This window comes from Myotis myotis, unplaced genomic scaffold (assembly GCF_014108235.1).
Source record: "Myotis myotis isolate mMyoMyo1 unplaced genomic scaffold, mMyoMyo1.p scaffold_m19_p_1, whole genome shotgun sequence".
Lineage (NCBI taxonomy): Eukaryota > Metazoa > Chordata > Mammalia > Chiroptera > Vespertilionidae > Myotis > Myotis myotis.
In genome coordinates, this window is record NW_023416313.1 from 182,768,965 (window position 1) to 182,784,756 (window position 15,792).

Genomic DNA, 15,792 nt, shown 5'->3' on the forward strand with positions numbered 1-15,792 from the left:
CCCTTCACTGCATGCGGGCAGGGCACACTTGCCCATTTCGGGAAACCGAGAAGCCGTCGTCATTTCGCAGAACCCTGGTGCCCTCCACCACCGTCTCACCCCAGGCCACCTCCTCAGCCCGCCTGAGAGCTCTTCAGGGGGAAGCGAGGCTTGTCTTCCTGATCCCTACGCTGGGGAGTTAAGACCGTGTTTTTGCTCCTAAATGTTATAAGAGACTTCAACAAGGAGGGTCAACTTGTTTCAATTCGATCCACAGAGATAAAGATGAAACAGGCAGATAACAGATAAATAGCTTGATACTGGGAGACGGTATGAAGACAGATGGGAGAAAGAGGAGGGAGCTGGGAAAGACAGTTTAGAGACGATAAGATCGGCAGCTGAGGGGCACCTAGATAGGGGAGGAGGGAGACGGACAGAAGGTCCTAATCCTCTTGATGAAGGCTTTTGAGCTGCCCCTCTGAACATGGGTTTTCCTTTCCTAGGGAGTTAGAAGAGGGGCCCTCAGGGTTGGGCTGCCTGGGCCATAGGAGCGCCTGCAGCAGTGGGCCCGGGGGAGCCTTCTGAGTCTGAGGGCACCGGGCTGACTCTGGCCACCTAGAGAGCTCCAAGCATCCCTCCCCTGATCCTCCCGCTGCTGAGGTCCGGGGGCACCGCTGCCTCCCTCCCTGAACCAGCGAGCAAAGCATGGGACAGGCGGCAACTTTTGACCTGGAGCCTTGTATTGGCTTTGGAGACAGATTAGGATTCCCCTCAGCCCATATTGAGCCGGGGTAGCCCTGCACGAAGTATACTCAGAGAGGAGACCCCACCCCGAGCCCTCAAAAAAGCCCAGAGCCCAGAGAGACTGCATTTGGCCTGAGCTAAAATGGTATGTCCGAAGGAAGGAAACTTGGGGAGTGCGCAGTTAAACGCGAAGGAGAAGAGGCTCCTAAGAAACTTCCTTGAGAACCTCTCCATCTCACACGCTGACCCGATGGAAACCAGCTTTGGCCTGGAACGCAGCTAAAAATGCAGAAAATGTGATGAGGAACTGCCTGACCCTGGTCTCACTGATGGCTGGAAAGAAAACTATTTCTATTTCCAGCCTGAATCTTTCTGGCGGGGCTCCGGACGAGAGAGAAGCTCGGGTTTGTGGAAACCAGTGCTATTATCCCGGGTATCCGGCCGGCGGTGGATGACCTGGGGGCCTCCCTGGGGCTGGACGCAAATGGCGTGTTTTGGAGAGAGCGAGATTCAGCACCGCGAACAGCGGTGGCCTCAGACTACCCCCCCCCCCCCCACCACCACCACCCAGCCGGGAGACCTTCCTCCTTTCCTCCCCCCGCCCCCCGCCCTCCGCCCCCTGCTGTCTGGAGTTGGGCAATGACCGCCCCTCCCCCAAACCCTCCGCGAGCTGCCCCCGCCTGCCCACCCGCGTGTGAGCACTACAGAGCTGAGGGAAGGCCGTCCCCGAAGTGCGGGCTTCAAGACCAGGGCCGTTAGGGCCGGCTGAGGGTGGCCGAAGGCGCACGGATCTCAGCGCCCGGGAAGCTCGTGTTCGGCAATGTCTTTGCTGTGTGGCCTTGGGCAAGTCACTCTTCGTCTCTGGGCTCCACCTCCTCCCCATTCCCAAAACGGGATTTCTTTCCTAGCAGACCGGGCATTCCTGAGGTCTCAATTACCCCTCTGCTCACCCAAACCCCGGGGGCTTTTGTTCCGGCGCCAGCATGAGTCCGAATAACAAAAGGCGCCCGTCTAGGGGGCGAATGAGCTTGGACTCCCCATTGCCAAGATTCCCACTCGCGCCAGACTCAGCGCGCCCCGCTGGGCGGGCCCGAGCAGCGGCGGCGCTGAAAATGGCTCATCTGCTCTCTGCTTTCTCTGTTTCGCAGGAGCGGCGGCATGGAGGCTCTCACCACTCAGCTGGGGCCGGGGCGCGAGGGTAACTCCTCGCCCAACTCGAAGCAGGAGCTGCAGCCTTACTCGGGCTCCAGCGCTCTCAAACCCAACCAGGTGGGCGAGACCTCGCTGTACGGAGTGCCTATCGTGTCTCTGGTCATCGACGGCCAGGAGCGCCTGTGCCTGGCGCAGATCTCCAACACCCTCCTCAAGAACTACAGCTACAATGAGATTCACAACCGCCGCGTGGCCCTGGGCATCACGTGCGTTCAATGCACGCCCGTGCAGCTGGAGATTCTGCGTCGGGCCGGCGCCATGCCCATCTCATCGCGCCGCTGCGGCATGATCACCAAGCGGGAGGCGGAGCGCCTGTGCAAGTCGTTCCTGGGCGAGCACAAGCCGCCCAAGCTGCCGGAGAACTTCGCCTTCGATGTGGTGCATGAGTGCGCCTGGGGCTCGCGTGGCAGCTTCATCCCCGCGCGTTACAACAGCTCGCGTGCCAAGTGCATCAAGTGCGGCTACTGCAGCATGTACTTCTCGCCCAACAAGTTCATTTTCCATTCGCACCGCACACCCGACGCCAAGTATACGCAGCCCGACGCGGCCAACTTCAACTCTTGGCGCCGTCACCTTAAACTCAGTGACAAGTCGGCCACAGACGAACTGAGCCACGCGTGGGAGGACGTCAAGGCCATGTTCAACGGTGGCACTCGAAAGCGGACCTTCTCGCTGCAAGGAGGCGGTGGCGGTGGCGCTAGCGGAGGGTCGGGTGGGCAGGGGAAAGGTGGCGCTGGCGGCGGCGGGGGAGGCCCGGGGTGTGGTTCGGAGATGGCCCCGGGCCCGCCGCCCCACAAAAGCCTGCGTTGTGGGGAAGATGAGGCCGCCGGACCTCCTGGGCCACCTCCCCCCCACCCGCAGCGGGGGCTTGGTCTGACCACGGGAGCCAGCGGCCCTGCGGGACCTGGAGGGCCTGGCGGAGGCGCCGGCGTTCGCAGCTACCCGGTGATCCCGGTGCCCAGCAAGGGCTTCGGCCTCCTGCAGAAGCTGCCCCCGCCCCTTTTCCCGCACCCCTACGGCTTCCCCACGGCTTTCGGCCTCTGCCCCAAAAAGGATGACCCTGTGCTAGGGGCGGGCGAACCTAAGGGCGGCCCAGGCACCGGGAACGGCGGGGGCGCGGGCACGGGCGGAGGCGCGGGCGGCCCAGGAACCGGCCACCTGCCCCCGGGGGCCGGGGCTGGCCCGGGTGGCGGCGCCATGTTCTGGGGTCACCAGCCCTCTGGGGCAGCCAAGGACGCGGCCGTGGCCGCAGCGGCCGCCGCAGCCACTGTGTACCCGACGTTCCCCATGTTCTGGCCGGCGGCAGGCAGCCTCCCGGTGCCGCCCTATCCGGCTGCGCAGAGCCAAGCGAAGGCTGTGGCGGCCGCTGTAGCGGCGGCGGCGGCGGCGGCGGCGGCGGCGGCGGGTGGCGGCGGCCCCGAGCCTCTGGACGGTGCCGAGCCGGCCAAGGAGGGCGGCCTGGGCGCAGAGGAGCGCTGCCCCAGCGCGCTGTCCCGCGGGCCGCTGGACGAGGACGGCGCGGACGAGGTGCTGCCGCCGCCGCTGGCCCCGTTGCCGCCGCCGCCGCCGCCGCCGCCAACCGCGCGCAAAGGTTCCTACGTGTCGGCCTTCCGGCCTGTGGTCAAGGATGCGGAGAGCATCGCCAAGCTCTACGGCAGCGCCCGCGACGCCTACGGCGCGGGGCCCGCCCGGGGGCCAGGGCCGAGCGCGGCGTCCGGTGGCGGCTATGTGAGCCCGGACTTCCTGAGCGAGGGCAGCTCCAGCTACCACTCCGCCTCGCCCGACGTGGACACTGCCGATGAGCCGGAGGTGGACGTGGAGTCCAACCGATTCCCCGACGACGAGGGCGCCCCGGATGAGACCGAGCCTGGCGCGCCCGGCACAGGAGGCGGCCCAGACGGAGAACAGCTCGCTGGGCCCCCGTCTACCACCTCCTCCGGCGCCGATGGCCCTGCAGACTCTCCGGACGGCAGTAGCCCTTGTCCCCGGCGCCGCCCGGGGCTACCCCCAGCCAGCCGGTCCGTATTTGGGGACCTGGCGGCCGACGACGTGGTGCGGAGACCTGAGAGGAGCCCGCCGAGCGGGGGCTATGAGCTGCGAGAGCCTTGCGGGCCGCTGGGGGGCCCCTCGCCGGCCAAGGTGAGCCCAGCGCCCGCCCCACCGGCGGCGTGTCCATGCTTAGCCCTCAGCACCGCGGAGATGTGGGGCTGGCCCCGGCCGGGCGGGGAGCGGGGATTTTGTTCTGAGCCCGCACTGGAGCAGCAGGCCTCGGCTACGCTGGGTGGGCCCAGCTTCGAGAGCCCCGCGGAGCTGCGCTCGGTGGAGCCCCCAGCTGAAGGTTTCGGAAGGTGGGGGCGGTGGGAAGGCCTGAGAAACGCCTGTGCTGTGTTTTCATGGATGGGAGTGAGCAGGAGACAGGCAGGGACCGTCAATCACACAGAACCAGCAAAAGACGAATGAAGGGGGTCTGGAGAGAGAAGGTGGAGGAGAGGAAGGGACCCAACTCCAGAGAAAGGCGCAGGTGAGGCATGGCCGGTAACACTCCCATCCGGGTGAGACTCAGAGCTCCAGGGAAGGGCAACGGGTAAGGAGAGGGCGGCCTCTCCCCAAAGCCAGGCCACTGCCGTGCGGGGTCCCCGGAATCTTCTTCCACCCCAACTCATAGTTGTCCGGGTCTCTACGAATTCCCGGTGGGAAGCTGTCCGCGTGGTGTGTGGGCTGGGAGGGGGGCTCTCAGGTGGGTTGGGGCCAGCGCGGGGGTTTAGGTGTGTGTGTTGGGAGGGGGGGGGTTGCAGTTAAACTGGGATTGTTGGCCCGTTGAAAGTGGGTGCCCACGCTTGTACATTTCCATTCAGTCCATTAAAACACGAGTCGTTAGCCAGATGCTAAAGGCGTCATTTGTGCCTGGGACTCGGCGCGAGAGGGAGGAAGATGCGGGATAAAAGTGGGAGAGGAGAGCGGAGAGCGGGGGCGGCTTTGACCAGTTCTTGGCTCGGGAACCGGTTTCTGTGTCGGATGATGTTTTCGGGGCGCCAATACTGACCCTGAATCTACAACAACAGTGGGGCGGCCCCCAAGGGCGCAAGGCTGTGCGGTGTGCGGCACGGCCGCCCGGGGCGCTCCAGCCCCTGCGATCCCTTCTCCGACACCCCTTCCGCACTCCCTCCCCGCCGCGCCGGGCTGGGCGGCTCCCGGCCACCGCCAAGCGACCCCCTAACCGCCTGTCATTTCTCGGCCGCCGCAGGTGTACGCGCCCGAGCGGGACCAGCACGTGAAGAGCGCGGCGGCGGCGCTGGGGCCCGCGGCCTCCTACCTCTGCACCCCCGAGGCCCACGGTAACGCCCCCAACCCCTCTGAGGGGGACGCTGGCCAATGCGGTGGGGGGACAGCAGGCAGAGGGCCAGGGCCAGGGGAGGTCTGCGAGGGAAGACGAGAGGAGAAAGAGGCAGAGAAAGCCACAGATAGGAGAGGGAAAGAAAGACAATGAAAGAAAAAAAGACGCTAAGCGAGAACTTCAACAACTTCCAACGTTTGGTTACCTAACAACAAACCTGCCTGTCCAGCACATAAGCACGCTCTCCCACACCTCATACACTGGGTGAAAGCCTTTTAAAGATCACTCCTGGCGCCGCTTTCAAGTGCTTTCATGTATAAAGCAAGCGGGTTTGGCCGCGAGGTACCCCGTGGACAGGCCGGGTCCAGCGCATGGTGGCGGCACTTGGCTGCGCACTTGGGTACACGGGCCGCGGTAGAGGTGGCCCAGCGCGGTTGGGGGTGGGGAGAGCCCTGCACGTGCCGGAGGGACCCAGTGGCTCGCAGATGAGAGGCTGAGGGCTGAGGGCAGTCCGGCTGGCCAAGCCCAGGAGCGGCTCCCCCGCCGCCGCCACGCCGCGCTCACTGCCTGGGCCGCGTTCTCCGCGGGAGCGGCGCAGGCAGACCCGGCGGCCACGCGCGCTCGCGGTGCCCCAGTATCTGCGCGCGATGTAGGTCGCTTGTCCCAGGTGGGCTCGGTTGCTGTATTGCTCTTTTTCGAGGGGCTAGGGAGGAGGCGTGGAGACCGAGAGGAGCAGACCGCGCTGTGGGGGGTGGGGGGTGGGGGGCAATGCCGGCCCAAGCCTGAGGGTGCGAGCCCAGGCGCGCAGCATGGAACAGCGGAGGCCGCGAAGCTTTTAATTAGGGCTCGGGCGCCCGGACTGCAGCATCTCTGGCTATATCGGGGTCACGGTTTCTTTGCCTCTCCTTGAAACTCGGTTTATTGCCTTTAAGAGCCAGATAAGGAAGACAATCACTCGACCGCCGACGATTTGGAAACGAGGAAATCCTACCCAGACCAAAGGAGTATCTCCCAGCCAAGTCCTGCAAATACAGACCGAGGTGAGCCCTAGGATCCTCGGGCAGCACCCCGAGTTGGGAGTTGGGACCCAAGTCGCCCAGAGTCCCCCCGGCTTTGGCTTGTGAGGAAAGCTTTCACCAAGAGTAGGCAGCTGTGGGCCCCTTCTGCGGCTGGCAAATAAATAAACAGCGCAGGCAAGGTGCAGGCCACTCTCCTGAGTCGCTTACCTCCTTGGTGGGTTTGAGGTCTTCGGGTAAGAGAGCGTTTCAGAAGGAATTAGGAACACCATCACCCACATAAAACAGGCCTGAGGGCACTCCCTGCTCTAAGATAGCCTCCCTTCCCTGGGTCTCCTCCAACGGGTCACTCTCTACAATGATGGCTACATCCCTAAAATGTTGACTTGGAATGTGGGTAGTACTGGCCTGTAACTGTCTCCTCTAATGGCACCAAATCTGGAGTAGGTCCCTGACTTAGCACAGTTCCCAGGAAGCTACCCCTCCCCTCCCAAGGCCCCTCCCAGACAGAACCCCTCTCACCTGTCCTCCTATCCCAGGCGAAGATGGGCTCACCCTGGAGGTCACTGCAACACAGCTAGTGGAGAAAGATATCGAGAACCTCGCCAGAGGTGAGGTTAAACCTGAGATGGGGCTACTCTGGGGGTGGGGGGGGGGACTGCCCTTCTTGTAGGGGGTGAGGTTAAATCTGTGAAATGGGGCTACTCTGGGGGGCCCTCTTGTAGGGGTGTCATTCCTGTTGGTGTGAGAAGACAGGGCTCTTGGGCAGTCAGTCTTCACTAAGGGGAAAGGATGACCCGGCACATTGTCCTGGGGCAGAGATGTGGGTGTGAGAGGGGGTGGCTAGAGGAAACCAGACCCCAGAGGCTCACTGGAAGTGTGCATTCCTAAGGCCAGGCCTGTCTAAACAGCCCAGTGAGAAACAGAAGCGAGTAAAGATCCTAGGAACTTGATGCATGTGGGCAATCAGGACATGCTGGGTCTCCCAAACTCCCTGGAAAACATGACTTTCTGAATAGCAAGATTCCTAGGAGGCATCTACTTTAGGAATGTTCAAGGGGTTAACTTTTTTCCTGGAATTAATGTAAAACCACTCACCCCACCCTAAATGGGGTGGGGATGCAGCTCATTTGCAGAATAGGGTCCTTGGGGTGTTGCTCAGTCTGCCAGGGAGAGTGTGTGACTTCAGGCACAGAGGGGAGCTTCTGACCCCACTTTGCTCCTCTCTCCCCTCTTTTTGTGTTTTTGAGCACCTGCTCGGGAAGGATTTCTCAGAGAGCCTCCCCAGGGGGAGGACCCAGATGCCAAGAGCTCCATGGTCAAGGCAGCCCCCTGCCGTTTCTCTGGAGCTGGTTTCTGAGGTCACTAGCAGGGTTTCCCACCTCTGCCTGCTACCCTCTCCCCAAACTCGCCCAGGGATGAGCTTGGAAACTGTTGTGGGGAGAGAGAAAAGCATCTGTGGTCTTTGACTCTGTAGCTACAGATTTTGCAGGATATGTAATTACCTTCAAAATCATTGATGCTTTATGTGAGTGTTTTTAGCATGGATTTGGGGCTGTGCTGATAGCATTCATATAAAATTGTAAACAAACTGTTGTAAGTATGTGTATTTTTCCAGGGCTGGGATCCAAGACTTTGACCAGATTCTCCCTGGCCTGTATGACTGAAGGGAAAGATTAGTTCTCACTTTTGAAGGGGTAAACTGAGTCCTCCTGCGCTAGCCTCCAAGATTAGGGAACTAGGAACAACTTGAAGCAGGGGGCAGTCTGCTTGGTGCCTTGAGCCAGGACTTGGAAGTGGAAAGTGCCATCTACCATCCTGATTTGATTCTCCTGGGCAATTTACTTCCCACCCCTTCTTCCTAACCCAAATCCTTTGGAAGCAAATGGGTAAACTGGGTGCTGAGGGCCTCTTCCTCCTGACCCAACGCCCCCAACGCCCATCTCAGGGCTACTGGCCTTGGCAGGACCTGCGCGGGGCCTCCTGAGTCCTGCACACCCTCTCCTTTACCTCCCACTCCCGCCCTTTCACAGACGAGCTGCAAAAACTGCTCCTGGAGCAAATGGAGCTCCGCAAGAAGCTGGAGCGAGAATTTCAGAGTCTCAAAGGTACCCCCATCCTGCCCCACCCCAACCCACCCTACCCCACTTCACGGCCAGAACCTTCTTCCCTCTGAGCCTGGCTCCAGGACCCCAGTGCCAGCCGCTGCCCTGCGCCCTGTGGACACCGGGAGCCCTCCTTTGCCGGGGTTTCCCACTAGACCAAAGACTGGGGGTGGGGGTAGGGGTGCGGGTGGGGTGGGGGATGGGGAGCGGGGAAATGGGGCCGAGGGAGGGGGGCTGTGCTTAACAGCTCTCACTTAATCAATTTGCACAGATAATTTTCAGGATCAAATGAAGAGGGAATTGGCTTATCGAGAAGAAATGGTGCAACAGCTGCAAATTGTCAGAGGTAAGACGGGAGTCAGGTGAGCGCGTGCACGGGCCATAACTGCCTCTCGTCTGGCAGGAGCCGCAATGTTGGCTCAGTCATTTGGATTTAAATTGAAGGTAATTTAACAATTATTTTTTTTATTTAATATCCTTTGTATACTCTGATTAGCCTCAGAATGGCAAGCGAGCCCAGCAAACGGCTTGCAGGCATCATTACATGGAGTGATTGAACTTCTTATCGCGGCAATTTCCATGGTTTCTAAATTAAAAATCGAGGCGTAAAATTACCTGGGAAGTAATGCCTAAGTTCGCTTTAATTTTGGTTAGATCCGTCTGCCTCTAAGCACCATCCCAGGCCATTTCCTCCCTCCTCAGGCTGCAGTTTGGAGCCTTGAGGCCTCCTCCCTCGGCCCCCAGTCTTGTTTTCCGAAGGGGCTGAGAGCTGAGAAGAGGGTGAGGCTGGGCTCTGACGCCGGCCCTGGGCGGGTTGACCGGTGAACTCATTTCCTCCTCGGCCCCTCCCATGTCTTCCAGACACTCTGTGTAACGAACTCGACCAAGAGCGGAAGGCGCGCTATGCCATCCAGCAGAAGTTAAAAGGTGCGGAAGCCCAGGAACAAAGATGGGGGATGGGGGGTGCCAGACACTGGCTGTGCAGGAGAATGAATGAACGATCGAATGAATGAATGAGTGACCGAATGAATGAATGAGTGATCGAATGAGTGAGTGATCGAATGAATGAACGAATGAATGAACGAACGAACGAAGAACCACGGTACTAGAGTGAGGGAAGGCCAGGTTTACATGGATCAGAAGCTGAGAGGAGGAAAATAGGACTTGCTTTTAATGAGGAAATGATTTCAGAATGGGTGGGATAGGGAGAAAGAGCCCGCTGAGCTCTGGGCATTGGGAAATCTGCCCTCAGGTCCAACTCTTGCCTTGGGCAGATGGACCTTACTCTTTCTGTGCCTCAGTTTCCTCTTCTGTAAAGTGGGGCCTTTGCACCAGAGCAGTGGTTTTGAATCTCCCGGGTCTCTTTTCTGTCCTCCTATCTTCTGATCCACTCCCTTGAGAACCCCTGAGCCGGAAGAGGGGGGGGAGACCCAGGCGGGCAGAGGAGAGGGGCGCGCGGACCGTGCCCGGGAAGCCAGGCAGGTGAGGCACCCAACGTGGTCTGCCCGACTCTCTCTCCAGAAGCCCACGACGCCCTGCACCACTTCTCCTGCAAGATGCTGACTCCCCGCCACTGCACTGGCAACTGCTCCTTCAAGCCCCCGCTGTTGCCCTAGGGCCGGCCCCGCCGCGCCCCCGCGCCCTCAAGCCATGCTGCTCTCTTCCTGTAAATACCTGCGGCCAAGGCGGCCGAGAGCGAGGAACAAGCCATTGGACCGGACCGATGTAAATACAGCCTCCCGCCGCCCTCCTCCCGGGCGCCTGGGCCGTCCCCGCCCACTCCCGGGCGCCCCAGCCCAGGGCCCCGGCTCCATTTCCAAGTGTAAATACCATTTCGCCCCACGGTTGAACTCCAGGGCATTGGACCTCATGGGGTTAACTGGACAGGGGGGGTAAAAAAGGGAAGAGGGAGACTACTCTTCGCCTCTGTACAGCCTCGGACCCCCCAGTTGTGATTACAATGTAGCAACTTGGCTGGCGCTGGCCCCGCGCCGGTCCGTCCACTTCTGAAACTTGTTCCTAATGACAAAGTGGCTATGTGCAATGGATATACATGTACTGTGAGTCTCTTGGTTCGGTACTGAGTTTACTTTATTTATTTATGCTGTATGTTGTTTTGCTTCCTTCTCCTGGACCTACTTCCTGCCCCGTTTTGCAGTCCCCTTGGGGTTTTGCTTTGTCTCTATTTTGTTGTAACCTCTTGATGTAACCAGCACTTTAAAAAGGGCGACAACTGACTCACGAGATGGAGACCACCTTGACCTGTTTGGGGAGACCACCCTGTACCCGTGACTTTTGTTTTGTTTTTAATTAAAAAAAAAATCTGTCACTTCCGGAGGCGTGGAAGTGCAGCTGGGGAGCGGGGCAGGGTGGCTAAGGGCTGGCTAAGGGCTGCGCAACAGGTGGAGCGTGAGGACAGCCGCGCGCGTTCTGGGCGCCGGGCTGAGAGCCGCACCCGCTCCTGTGGGCAGCCGCGAGGCCGGGCGCTGCAGCAGTCGGTAAACACACCCAGCCTGCCCCCCAGGTCACGCCCTCCCCGCCTTCAGGACCCGCTTTGGGCCGGGGCCTGGGTAAAGAAGACTACCGCGGCGCAGTTCCTGGGCCCCTAGTCTCGCAGCGGGGGAAGGGGGGCAGAAGAGTTTATGCGTGCCGTTTCCAGACGGTACTACCCAAGAGGTCACCTCCTGCGCGCCCAGAGACCGGCCCTGCCCGGAACCCCAGGCTCCCCCAGAATTGCCAGGAGCTCAGACACCGCGGGCCACGCCCTGGGGCGCTGGGGATGGCGTGGGGGGCGAGGTAGGGGGGCAGGCCTGGGAGGGGCAGGTCTGGAAAGGCAGGGCGAGACTCAACGCTGGCGCACAGGCGCCCTCTCGCCTGCCCCGCTGCTCCCCAAAGGGAAGGAGCCCTGGCAGAGTTTAATATTCCCTCCGTTTTAGTCCGAGTGGGTTTGAGGACGTGGCGGTTGCAGCCCACCAGCCGCACGTGTCCAGGTCGCCGCCCCCCGACGGGGTGGGGTGGCGGGGCGTCCGGGCCGCGGTTACTAAGGCCTCACCTGGCCCGGGACCTCCAGTCGGCCTCAGTTTCCACAGCGAACCTGCTGGTGGGGCTATAGGGAAAGGATGGAAACTGCTGCTCACTTTTTGGCATGGGGTAGGAGAAAAGTGTAAATGCAGGGGGAGCCCTAGCCGGTTTGGCTCAGTGGATAGAGCGTTGGTCTGCGGACTGGAGGGTCCCAGGTTCCATTCAGGTCAAGGGCACATGCCCGGGTCGCAGGCTCCATCCCCAGTGAGGGGGCGTGCAGGAGGCAGCTGATCAATGATTCTCTCTCATCATTGATGTTCCTCTCTCTCCCTCTCCCTTCCTCTCTGAAATCAATAAAAATATATTTAAAAATAAATAAATGCAGTGGGAGAGGGCCCCGTATTGGGAACCACGCAGCCCTCGGCTGACCAGCAGGTCGTTCCTAGGCCTTGGTGTAGGGCTCTGTAGCATAACATTCAGGCCCTGCCCCGCAGAGCTGGGCCGCAACGTCCGCCGGGGGACCAGCACCCTACGACCCCGCCCTCGCGACACACCCAGGCTCTCGCTGCGCCTCAACCTTGGGGCGGCCTGGGGCACCCGGAGCGGAGGCCCTGGAGGCGGGCGTGCGGTCCCACGCCGCCTGGAGAGCAGATGGCCGGGAAGTTGGACGGCGGGTCGTCTAGAGGCCGGGAGCGGAGCCGACTAGGGGGGCGCGATCGGAGACGCCCGGAGGGGGCGCGGGCTGGGAGGCCCATCGCACGGTCAAGGCAGGAAGCCAGCCCCCAGGGCACCCTGCCCTCGGAGCCCTCAGGCCCCAGGTTATTCCGAGGGCTAGATAAAGGGGACAGGGGGGAGAGTGGCGGTGAGGGCGCCGGGTGAACGGCGAGGCGTCGCAGAGGGAAGCGGCCCCGGGACGCACGGTCCCCCGGCAGGGACCCTTCAGGAACATTTCCTGCGGGTGGGCCGGACCAGATCAGGCTTCGCGGCACCCACAGTGAAACTGGGGTCCGGAGCGGAAGTGACTCGCGTCCTCAGGGCGAGCGCAGCTGGTGCAGGGCTGCAGCGCTGCGGTGGGCGGGCGCACGCGCCGCTCCCCTTTGGCGCAACCGCACTTTCCTTCTTGGTAAAATGGGAAACAGTGACTACCCGGGCAGGAAGGTCAGTGGCTGCGGCCCACACAGAAGAGCCTAGCAAACACTCCTTTTCGCCTTTCCTTTCCGAATTTCCCGAACGAAGTGAAGAAGAAAAAAAAAAAAAAAGCCGTAGGCGGTTAGGGCCTGACTGCAAGGGCGCCCCATCTGGGCCGGAATCTCTGAAGATTGGAGGTGTAGGCGGATCCGACCCAGAAAGCTCTGTCGCAAAAGCCCTCCTGGGCTCTGGCGTCCCTTCAGAAGTGGTTTGTTGCCCCCCAAATGTTAATAAACAAACGATTGGTATGGATGTAATTATCAATAATTATACGAATTATTGCTGATTGCGGGGCTCGTAGCTACTTTAATTAGTTTACCAGATTCTAATTAAGTTAAATGAAACATTAATAGGGAAAATATGTTTTAGAAAAAAAACAACCCTGGATATTTTGTTCTATTTCTCGCCACAATGTTGCCACCTTGCGACACATTTTAGGCATTACATCCAGCGTCCGAAGGCCCCAGACTAAGGAACTTTGTTTTAGGGAGAAAAAAGTGAGGTTTAGGGAATTGGGAGCGGGCTGGGGGGCACAGAATGTCCTCCCCGCTGTTCTTTCTGGATGGTTGGTTCCGCACCGCAACCAGTGGCTCTGGAGTCCGATGTCTGGGGGTAAAGAATCAGTAAACCATGTGCCTTCGACCTCTCTCTCTCTCTCTCTCTCCCTCTCTCTCTCTCCCTCTCTCTCTCTCCCTCTCTTTTTTTTCCTCTCTCTCTTTTCGGCAGAGAAACCTGGTCCCCTCATAAGGAAGCACTGTGCGACAGGTGGTCTCTATCATCACCAGTTCCAGAAAATCAGGGTGAGAAACTGAGTGACGCTAGGTGGGTGGAGATAGCAGCAGGTTGCCTGATTTTTCACTCCCCTGGGCGGAACCAGTACCAGTAGGTTGGTCAAAGGACCCCCTGGAAGACCCCTGGATTCCTGGGACTAATCTCCATGGCACTTGGTTCATGAAGCTAACAGGGTGTTGTTCATTTCCCTGAGTTATCCTTGGTTTTGTGTCAATTTCCCATAGAACTATAAGTACTCCTGCAACAGAGGCCACATCTTACTCTTCCTCTTGACCACCAGCACAAGGCCCAGGGCATCACAGGTGCTCAAGCATTATCTAGATGGATGGGTTCTACGTTGTCATTCATCTAAGTGCTGGAAATGTCTGAGGGAAGGAATCCCTAGGTGCTTCTGGACAACAGAAGCTAATTTGCATAAGGTTGATTAAACACAATTTTATTGCTCAGAAGGTCCTTCATCAATAGGATCAGTTTGGGGGTGGGGGAAGTGTCAGGTAAGTGATTATCAACCTAGAATAGGAAAACTTTCTTCTTCTTCCAACCTCATCCCAGAGAGGGTGCTCCTTCACTCTGTCACATTTTCCAGGTCACTGGGCACATACCAGTGTACTCATTCCCAGCTACCCTGATCTATAGAACAGCCTTCATCCTTAGCAAAATCTTGACTTCTGCCCTTGAATTCAGAACACCAATAAAGGCGGCATGGACTTGCATGTTCATTCTAAACATCCTTAACCCCCACTCTCCACCCCCGCACCCATCAAGATACGACTGTCCCTGACCAGTTGTGTGACCTCGGGCAAGGTGTTAAATCTCTCTGTGCCTCAGCTTCCTCATCTGTAACATGAGGCGGGTGGGGTACCTACTTCATGGAACTGTGCAGAGCCAGGAGAGTCAGCCAGGTCTCTGGCTTTTCCAGAAGCCTGTCATTCCTAACTTCTGCTCTGAGACAGCCATCATGCCAAAAATGATGAGTTTCTTTATAAGGAGAGAGAGCCAACCAACTTTGGTCGTAAAGACATTTAAAACTATTCACCCAATGCCCTAGTGGCCAGAGCCATGGCCATCTTTGGGGGAAGAAAGGAAAACCAGATTATCCTGTAACTCCATGCATTGGAGGCCACGAGCCCAGGAGGAGGCACAAGAAGTCCCACATACATCTATTCTCTGTTACCTGGAAAGGATCATTTCACCTCCACTAAAGAGAACAGAAATGAATGCCCGATCCAATGCGGTGTGGCAGCTCCAAGGGCCTACGGGGAGAGCAGCGCTGCTGCCCTGTTGGGCGCTGGAGCTCCACCTCTGACTGCCAGTCCTGACTGCGGTGGCACAGAGCCTGGGAGCCCTGCCACCGATGGAGGCTGCAGGGACCTCCAGGAGTACTATGTGGGTGCTCAGGTACTAGCAAAGATTAAGCACCAACACTTTTCTCCTAGAAAAAAAAATGTATATTAAAAAAAATTGACAAAGTCATCACAGGAAACCTGAACTTTGTTGGACTTTATTCCCCTTCTTCTAATTTTACTGGTTAGGAGTGTGCTTTTTGCAATTGAATTACCTGGGGGTAGATACCCCACCTTTTCAGGTCTGTCTCTTTAAATATTTCAGGCCTCACCTCAGCCACTTCCTAGTTACATAATCAAGCCCAGGCTACTTTACCTCTCTCAGTGTCTCCTGTAAAATGCTGACAGTAACACCCATAGGGCAGGCCTGTCAGAAATATTAAAATGAGATATTGGTGAAGCCCCTGGCACGTGGTAGATGCCCAATAAGGAGTGGGCTTTTTTTTTTTTAAGATTCAGGGGCAGCATAAGGAGTCAGTCTGGTTGCAACTTCCTGTTTTATATCACTTTATATTTACCGTAGCACAAAAGTCCTGTTGTGATTTGCACCTGAAATGGATCAACTTTGGCAAGGCCATTTCCTTAAGTATAAGGTAACTCAGTATAGTGCAGAGGGAAGCAGAGGGAGGCAAGAGAAGAGAAGACATGGGCCCAAGTGCCAGTTGGAAAATGCACCGCAAACAGATGGATCTGACTACTCTCCACCTCCTCTTAACCTACCTCCTAAGATAGGACCTTAGGCAAAAATATGGAACGCTTCACGAATTTGCGTGTCATCCTTGCGCAGGGGCCATGCTAATCTTCTCTGTATCGTTCCAATTTTAGTATATGTGCTGCCGAAGCGAGCACAAACTGCACAGGTTGTCAACAGGTATATAAAGCTCATAATGTCAAAATCTTTACAGTTATGGTGACCATATTGTGCTCTTTTTAATTCCAAAACATTCAAGAAGTTATGGAGTTCTGTTTAAAACCAACTGTGACTGTATCTTTTTGGTTATGTCCAAATTAAATCTAATTGTCTACCTAACCTTCTTATATTGCGTATGCAAATGAGG

At 58.3% G+C, this 15,792-nt stretch overlaps 1 protein-coding gene and 1 non-coding gene across 2 annotated transcripts; one reads left to right on the forward strand and one right to left on the reverse strand.

Moving 5' to 3' along the window:
• Positions 1-1,543: 1,543 nt before the first annotated feature.
• SKOR1 (SKI family transcriptional corepressor 1) lies at positions 1,544-10,637 on the forward strand. The gene is made up of 9 exons (XM_036324974.1): positions 1,544-1,650; positions 1,872-4,074; positions 5,180-5,270; positions 6,202-6,309; positions 6,825-6,896; positions 8,319-8,393; positions 8,662-8,736; positions 9,252-9,317; positions 9,912-10,637. The coding sequence occupies exons 1-9, from the start codon at positions 1,544-1,546 to the stop codon at positions 10,004-10,006; spliced, it is 2,892 nt and encodes a 963-aa protein (XP_036180867.1). The 3' UTR covers positions 10,007-10,637.
• Positions 10,638-15,476: 4,839 nt separating this feature from the next.
• Positions 15,477-15,583, reverse strand: LOC118661104. Its single transcript, XR_004969140.1, has one exon. It is a non-coding gene; the product is annotated as a U6 spliceosomal RNA (small nuclear RNA).
• Positions 15,584-15,792: the final 209 nt, after the last annotated feature.

What these genes read in the sequence shown, in the direction of transcription:
- SKOR1 (XM_036324974.1), top strand. Translation starts at nt 1,544, where the DNA reads ATGTCTTTGCTGTGTGGCCTTGGGCAAGTCACTCTTCGTCTCTGGGCT. An exon ending in GCAGACCGGGCATTCCTGAG is followed by an intron (nt 1,651 to 1,871) that starts GTCTCAATTACC and finishes TCTGTTTCGCAG; the next exon opens with GAGCGGCGGCATGGAGGCTC. An exon ending in AGAATTTCAGAGTCTCAAAG is followed by an intron (nt 8,394 to 8,661) that starts GTACCCCCATCC and finishes CAATTTGCACAG; the next exon opens with ATAATTTTCAGGATCAAATG.